At 31.9% G+C, this 8657-nt stretch overlaps 1 protein-coding gene across 1 annotated transcript; it reads left to right on the forward strand.

Annotated features, from left to right (window-relative positions):
* The first annotated feature begins 5513 nt into the window (after nt 1-5513).
* LOC106116267 (DUF1676 domain-containing protein Osi16) lies at nt 5514-8313 on the forward strand. The gene is made up of 2 exons (XM_013310028.1): nt 5514-6036; nt 7999-8313. The coding sequence occupies exons 1-2, from the start codon at nt 5523-5525 to the stop codon at nt 8250-8252; spliced, it is 768 nt and encodes a 255-aa protein (XP_013165482.1). The 5' UTR covers nt 5514-5522; the 3' UTR covers nt 8253-8313.
* The last annotated feature ends 344 nt before the right edge of the window (nt 8314-8657 follow it).

An 8657-nucleotide genomic window follows, 5' to 3' on the forward strand; every position in this document is an offset into this window, starting at 1 on the left:
TTTGGATTAAGTTTTTTTTAATTCTACTAGTATTATAAATGGGTATATATGATTGTTTATTTGTCTGTCATTGAATAGTCTATTAACTAATACTTAAGTACTAAAAAGTTTTTAAAATTCTTTTACTGTTGAAGGCGAAACTATGTTCATTAAATAATAGAAAATATAGATGAAAATCGAATGTACAAATTCATACATATATCCACTTGAATACTTCAATAATATTCGTCAAATTTCGTCACTTACGTAACACAGGCAAGTGACGAGCTTTCACAACTTTCAGTTTTATCATACTTATATGTTTAATTAAATATGACCTGTATGTTGTTAGCAATAAAATCTATTTCACTTTGAATAGTAAATCAAAGTACGGGGAATAAAATGTTTAAGAAGTTACATAATACTTGTAAGTACATTACGATACTTAAACGATTTTAAAATATTATGTTGTAATATTTAATATTTTTATTTTTAATATTTTAAGATTTAAAGAATAATAAAATTTAATATTGCAGTTTTTTAATAACATTAAATTTAATAACTATAAAACTAATTACTTTTAAATGAATAATTTTATAAAAAATTATCAAAAATATTATTTGAAATTATTCCTAATTTGAAATTGTTAAAATAGAATAATTTCTAAAACTAACCATAACTCTATGAAGACTGGCCACAATAATTTAAAAAGAAATAAACATCACAATAATAAAGAAAAAAAACATTTACGCATCAACCATTCATTGCAGTTGCACAAAAAGAAAAAAACAACTAGCGCAATCTGTATCACGCAAACGTAAACCACTTTCGTTTAACAGCGCCATCTCGTGGTGAGATTCAACATGACACAACAAAACATTGAATGCTTGAAATAAAACCGCAACGGGACGTTAGAGTGTGTTGTTTTTTTCTTTTTATTGCAAATCGTAGATAATGTAAAAAAAGACCGCACTCTATCCAACGTTTCTCTTACAATAATAACAGAATTCTGGGTTAAAGTTTTGCGGTGTTACGATTTAAACCAAATAGTTTTCTTTTTATAAGGTAACCATTAATATTTTTTGTCTAAAAATGTAATATTTAATAAACTCAGCTTAATACACAATCTTTTTTCAAATAGGTTCAATATGAAAGTAAATAAAACAAATTTTTAAGGGCTTAAAAGCTCCATCTGTTGGTCAAAATTGAAAACTCAAGTAAAGACCCCGTAAAAATCTTACTTATTAATATTATATTATATATGCGAATAAGTAGATAGTAGAGCGTCGGTGGCTCAGTGGTCAAGCACTTGACTTGCAATCTGCAGGTCCTGGGTTCGAATCCCGCTATGTACCAATGTATTTTTCGATTTCCGATTTACATATGTACATTTATCCGACGTTCTTACGGTGAAGGAAAACATCGTGATGCAACCTGCACATATCTGAGAAGAAATTCAAAGATATGTGTGAAGTCAACCAACCCGCACTTGGCCAGCGTGGTTGACTATGGCCTAATCACCCTTAACTTAGGGTAGGCTCCGAACCCCTCGGTGGGGACATGCAGTGACCTGATGATGATGATGATATATGCGAATGTTGTGATGGATGGATGTTTGTTTGAATGTATCTCCGGAATGGCTGAACGTATTTCGATGAATCTTAGCATAGATGTAGAATATGGTCTGAGAGAACGCATGGGCTATTTATAATGTATTTTTCACGCAGACGGAGTCGCGGGCGGCTGCTAGTACTATACTAAAAATATACTACAAGCTCAGCTCTCATCTAATTTAAGTAGCTTATCGTTGGTTTCTGAAACCAAAATATCTAATTAAAACATTATGTTACCTTTGTTTTTGTCAAAGAATATGAATACGATGATGACATGTTTCATACATGGATTTTGGTCTGAGAAACCCACGGTTAATCACTTGTTTATTTAGTGATTTTCAATATCATCAATATCTATCACGCTAACAGACATCAAACGGTAAAAGATGTGATTTACTCTAATGATCGACCAGTTTCTAGACAAACTATATGCCACTTTCCTTGGATGCATTCACTTTCAGTCATCGTATGCGATTAATGATAACCCTCGCACGAGACAACTGCAAAAACAACGCAATGATGCAGCTCATTCAGTTTCCAATTACAACTAAAGATCTTTTTTATCAAGTTTATATTTTCTTTGAGATCAAACAACGAGACTACTGTCATTTGTTTTTACTCAACAGATATTACTAATATTAAATGCGAATGTTTGGATGGATGGATGTTTGTTAGAAGGTACCATGACCGTTGCATGGATTTCGCTTAAATTTAACATAGATGTAGAACATAGCCTCGAAGAACACATACTACATATAATAAAAATAGTTCACGCTAACGGAGTCGTGGGCGACAGCTAGTAAATTCATATATTCTTAACATGTATGAAAAGGCAAGCATTATTGGATATACGATGACGGTGGTTTGAAGCCTAAAGGTTAAAACTAATAGATAATTACGCCTCCCGGGAGCAACTAGTCGCTGCACGGACCACGCGTAGACCACGGAACAGCGCAAAGAACACGTGCTAGTCGCCCCTTCACACATCGCCAGCGGGTTAATTTTTCTAACAAATTACATAACAAGGGTCACTCAAAGATATCCCGAAATTGAGTCTACGCGTTAAGTAAGGCTGTTCTGAATTCATGTATGGCTTTGAATTAAAACAAAACCCTAACATCTATCATATGAAATAAAGGAAAAATCAACCCCATAGGTTGTCAATCTTACTAATATTATAAATACAAATGTTTGATGTATAAATGGATAGGTGTTTGTTAAAAGGTATCTTTATAAGGGTAGCATGGATCTCGTTGAAATTTGCTATAGTCTGGCATACACATAGGTCAGTAAAGTTTATTTCAATTTCGCGCGCAAGGAGTAGCGGGCGACAGCTAGTATTCATAATAATCTTGATATATTTCAATGGAACATCTATTTTATTAGAGAGTTGACAAACTTTCTGCTCACCTCTTTTAATAAACGTCGTGTATATAGAGCGAATCGCCACCAAACTTAATATTTAATGCACGACTGCCTACAATCAGAAACAGCAGAAATGTCTTAGGAGAAAATTGCTAATTTATAATTTTTATTATTTTTCCATGCTTTAATTAATAAATTCAACAAACTCTACTAAACATTTTTGTAGAATTTGTAATTATTTTAAAAATAAATTAATAAATAATAAAGCCATCTACAAACCTTTAGTATTAACTGCATAACTGAAAGTGTTCAGACAGAGTTACATATATTTTACTAAAATTATAAATGGGAATGTTTATATGGTTGTTTGTTGGAAGGTATCTCCAGAACGGCTGAACGGATCTTGGTGAAATTTGGCATACATATATGACATAATCTGGTAGAACACATAGGCTAATTATGTGTTTATTTAATTCCGCAATTTACTGAAACATAAAGCCTAAAGTATCAATTGCACAATTTTAATCAAACATTAGGACTGTTTATAAATGAAGGTGTGCAGAGAGATATGTTTGGTATAAAATATTTTCACTGTTAATAACATAGTATCAAAATGTGTATAAAAACAGTTTTCATTCAATGCCCCTGGCATTTTTCGTATCGCTTTCTGAATTCAAATTATGACGCGATTCTACTTAATATCAACAATTGTGATTACAAAAGCAGGTAATATTTGCCAATTCATAAAAGATAAATATTTAAAATTTTAAGACACATAATTCTCCTCGGTAAGAGCGTCGGTGGCTCAGAAGTTAAATATTTGACTTTTAATTTGCAGGTCCTAGGTTCGATTCTACCTATGTGAAGTTACATACGTACATTTATTCGACATTCTTACGGTGAAAGAAATCATGATGCAATCTGCACATCTCTGCCAAAAAATTAAAAGATATATGTGAAGTCTACCCGCACTGGGCCAGCGTGGTTGACTATGGCCTAGTCGCCCTAACTTAAGGTTGGCTCATGCCTCTCAGTGGGGACGTATAGTGAGCTGATGATGAAATTATATAGTCCTAACTACGCACCTTCTTTAAACCATGAAAACACTTACTACAGAGACAAAATTTATAATCTGTATTCAGATAAAATCAAGTGAAACTTTAACACAGTCAATTAATTTTTAATCGAATCAGACTTCCAAAGATGTCGTGATTTACAATCATATTGAAAGTTTACGGATTAAATTTAATGAAAAATAGAAAGAAAATCTTATAAGCTATTGATGAGAAATGCATGTTAATGTTAAGATCTTCAAAGAAACTAAAGCTTTAGAAGTCCTAAATAAGTGTGGATGGATGGAGCGAATTCAAATATGACGGTTGATAGAAATCTGGAAGAATAACATAATGTGCCGACTCTTTGAAGGGAAAATGCCTGATTACAGTTAGGGGAAAAATGTTAGAAACTGATAAGTATTTTCTGTAGTCCTTTTTTATTATCGAAAGTGTATTATGCAAATGTTATTTAAATTTAATTTATATAACACTAGCAGCTGCCCGCAACTTCGTTGCGCGGTATTAAAAAAATGTAGAGAGAAATATAGACTATGTCATCCGGGGTTAGTGTAGCTTACCAACAGTAAAAGAATATTTTCAAATCGATTCAGTAGTTTCGGAGTCTATTCAATACAAACAATCAAATATTCATATTAATACTAACTGTCGCCCGCGACTCCGTCCGCACAGAATAAAAACACATGATTAGTGGCAAAATTTAGTGGATATCCGTTCAGTCATTCTGGAGATACCTTCTAACAAACATCCATCCAAACATTCGCATTTATAATATTAGTAAGATTAGTATAGATAAGTTATTACTGCCAAAACACATATTACTATTACTACAGCCCTTTTTTAAAATAATAAGAAATTTATATGTCCTCAGGTTTTGACATTGGCAACGACATTCTGTTATGTAGAGTTAAGTTTTAGTTGATTTATTGCAAATGCATTTAACCGTGACATTATATTGTTTTGCCATTCTAAAATGAGTTTTACATCGTTCTTTTAAAGTTGTTTATTGAATGGCAGTTCTACTATTCTTAAAGTTTGTTTTCATTACTTGATAAATAAAAGTTCTTTTATTAAAACCTTTTTAAATAAACATTTATGTTATTAAATTATTTATTTAATTTAAAAATAAAATTAACTAACACTGGCAGCTAATGCTTGTCTTATTCTTGATTAAAAAGAAAAACATATTTTTTGTAAAATAAAATAATCGGACATTCCCTCTACTCTACTGAGTGCGTAAGTTAATAAAGTAAAACTTTTAAATAAATATGTAAACAAAAATAAACCTTAAAACATAACAAGAGAGGATAATTTAGCGTACACACGTTAAACTTTTTGCAATCAGCCTTCTATGAAAATATAATGGAGCAAGAGTACACAGTACTAATCATCCAACTATGTGAAACATATAAAAGCGGACCGATCCACTCGCCTTATCAAATTGTAACCGTCTTCGTTTCCATACAGACGTGAGTGGCTGGTATTAAAAAAAATGTATCTTAAATTATATATCTGTTCCTTAATCATTGGATATACATTAGCTCTACCTAATCCTGAAGTTAGAGATGGAATACAAAATAACATAGAAGTAGAATCTTCAGCAAGAGTATTAGGAAAAGATTGTTCAGGAGGTATCTTCAGTCCGACATGTTTGAAAATCGAAGCCATATCTATGTTGGAGAAATTAAGTTCAAAGGAAGAATTGCAACTGTTACCAGGTGTTAGTGTTGTTAAGGAAGAAAAAGAAAATGCCAGCAAAGCTGAGGAGTTTGCCGCGGAATTGGCAAGATCTTTACCATCGAAGCCTGATGAAAGATTGGATAAATATCTTTTGTATAGACTTGGGAATTATTTAGATACACACTCAGTGAAACTAAGGCTGTTAGATGATGGTGCGTCAGAGGATGCTAGGGCTTTGATGGGTGAAGGACGAGGTAAAGGTGGACTTGGAGGTGGAAAGAAAGGAGGTATGGGTGGACTATTAGCTGCCGCTCTTATGATGAAAGGTGAGTGCTCTATTGCCAATAAAACTCAGTGAATATTTTAGTTGAAGTTTCGAGCTTTCATCAGAACACAAGTGAAGTTAAATGTTTTCTTGTGTGTCAGTTGAGATGTTATACTTATGTAGTAAATAAGTGTTTTGTATTTAAATATATAATAATTAAAACACTGTGCATAAATACAAAACCAATTTACTAAATAGATACATAAAATATATAGTCAAGAATCGTGAAATAAAAGTAGAAAACGGTAAAAATATTAGTTAAAACATTCTTTGAGATTGTCAATTGTGGCTTGAACATCTAAAAAGTTCATGTACCCAAGAACGTCTGTATTTTAGTCCTAATAATACTTTAATTGAAAAATAAACAACTGATTTTTTCAAATTGAAACCTATTACATAATCATGGTACTAAATTTACCAGCGGACGAAAAAATTATTACCAAAAGTTACTAAAACTTGTAATCCGTCTAATTTTCTACGACAATGTGATATGTTCCCTATACGACTATTAATATTAAATTTTAATCTAATGATTCGGCAATGTAATTTGACTACATATACGTATTAGTTTTGACTTTTGATATATATAAAACAAACCCAAAAGATTTACTGATCAAATATCTCGATGAAAATGAAAATCTTTTAAAAACTATATATATATATATATATATAGACTTTTGATATATATAAAACAAACCCAAAAGATTTACTGATCAAATATCTCGATGAAAATGAAAATCTTTTAAAAACTATATATATATATATATAAATCAATTGCTGTTCGTTAGTCTCGCTACAACTCGAAAACGGCTGAACGGATTTATTCTATCTTGGTCTTGAAATATTCGTGGAGGTCTAGGGAAGGTTTAAAAAGGTTAGAAAAATTTTAATAATTGCCGGGAAAACCCTAAAAAGCCGTTTTCTTTTCCAATGTAAGCAATTTAAACTTTATTGATTAGTTTTTTTAATTCCGCGCGGACGGAGTCGCGGGCGACAGCTAGTAAGGTATATTTATTATTATACACTACGTTTTTTACACATGATGTTGTTTGGATTTTTATACAGAATTGAAAGGCAACTTTCAATAGAAACAAAGAATAACATATTAAAAAGTAATCTAACGCTAGCTAATAACAAAGTCGGAATCAGAGCATTAAAATTATAGAGAAAAATGACGAGTAAATTTTACTATTACCACGGAGTAACCATTGACCGTTTACCGCAAAACGACAATCTTGAACAACTTTTACATTAAGTCCCTGTCAGAGGTAAAATGCGCTTACTAAAAAGCTTAGAACAAGACATTTAAAAAGACTTGGTTAGTCTTATTTTATAATAGTATGTGTAACTTCAGTCCTTTAACTAGATTCTGGTCGAACAGAATTTGGATTGGATGCAATTTTCTTGATAAATTTATTTTTTGAAAATGTGCCTTCTTCGGTAGGAAAAACTGCGATTTTGCGGCGTTAATAACATTATTATAAAGGTATTTTTTAACATTGTATCCGGCCAGTTGTCATTTGTTTATTCGAACCTCAGAACAATGAACAACAATCGCTGTCTATTTAATTTATGTTACTCTAACCGTGGGTTAATGTTTTCAAAGATAATGAGGATAAGTTTTATAAAGAAATTTAGAACTCAGAAACCAACTATAAGTCTGAAACCCAATGAATCGTAATATTTACCTATACCTCGATATAACTTAGAACCCTACTTAAAAAGTTGTACCAGGCTTTCAAGCAAGCAAGTATTTCATGTCTTCAAGCCCTTGTACCTATGTAGGGTCGTCATACTATTTACTACTTTTCCATACATCTCTTTCAGTCAAGCCCTTCTTACTCATATCCTCTTTCAAACAATTCATCCATACATTCTTAAGTCTTCTTTTTACTATGTCTCTTAATTAAGGCATGTAAACTTAATTTTATTATTTAAAAATTTGTTAATCTAATCTTTGCAGGTACCCTCATGTCTATTGGTCTTGGAGGCCTCGCCATGTTAGCGGGGAAGGCGTTGATGACAGCTCTAATGTCACTTCTCTTGTCAGCAATCATTGGTTTGAAATCACTGACAAGCGGTGGCAAGTCGACCACATATGAAATTGTATCGAAGCCAGTTTATAGCCATTCGCATTCCCATTCTACCGCGCACGAAGATGTCGGAGGTTACGGTCATTCTGGATATGGTAGGAATTTAAAAGTAAGGAGACGTTAATGTTATTGAGTCGACAACAAGATTCAAACTTTATGGCTGTTCGTGATTCATGCAAGAGCTACGAGAGCATGACTGGACATATTTAAATGGAGAAATTTTTTATTGATGTGACATTTGTATATGGACATAATTGTTGTCTCTGTGTTTTCAAAGAGAATAAAAGAGATGGCAATATTGTACTATATATAGATGAAAACTCACCCTAGTGTTCTGTGCGAATGGTGTGAGATCACAAACCGTCATAAAGTTTGGATAGCATTATATAACAACAAAAGAATGGAGACGGTTAAACTGTGAATTATTTATTTTATTTATTCCTAGTTTTATTGACTTTTATTACGAATGTATTTAATTTGAAATATTTATTTGTATAATCGAATGAGTACAAATACGAACAGTTATTGC

Source organism: Papilio xuthus, unplaced genomic scaffold, assembly GCF_000836235.2.
Source record: "Papilio xuthus unplaced genomic scaffold, Pxut_1.1 DF827756.1, whole genome shotgun sequence".
In the NCBI taxonomy this organism is placed as follows: Eukaryota; Metazoa; Arthropoda; class Insecta; order Lepidoptera; family Papilionidae; genus Papilio; species Papilio xuthus.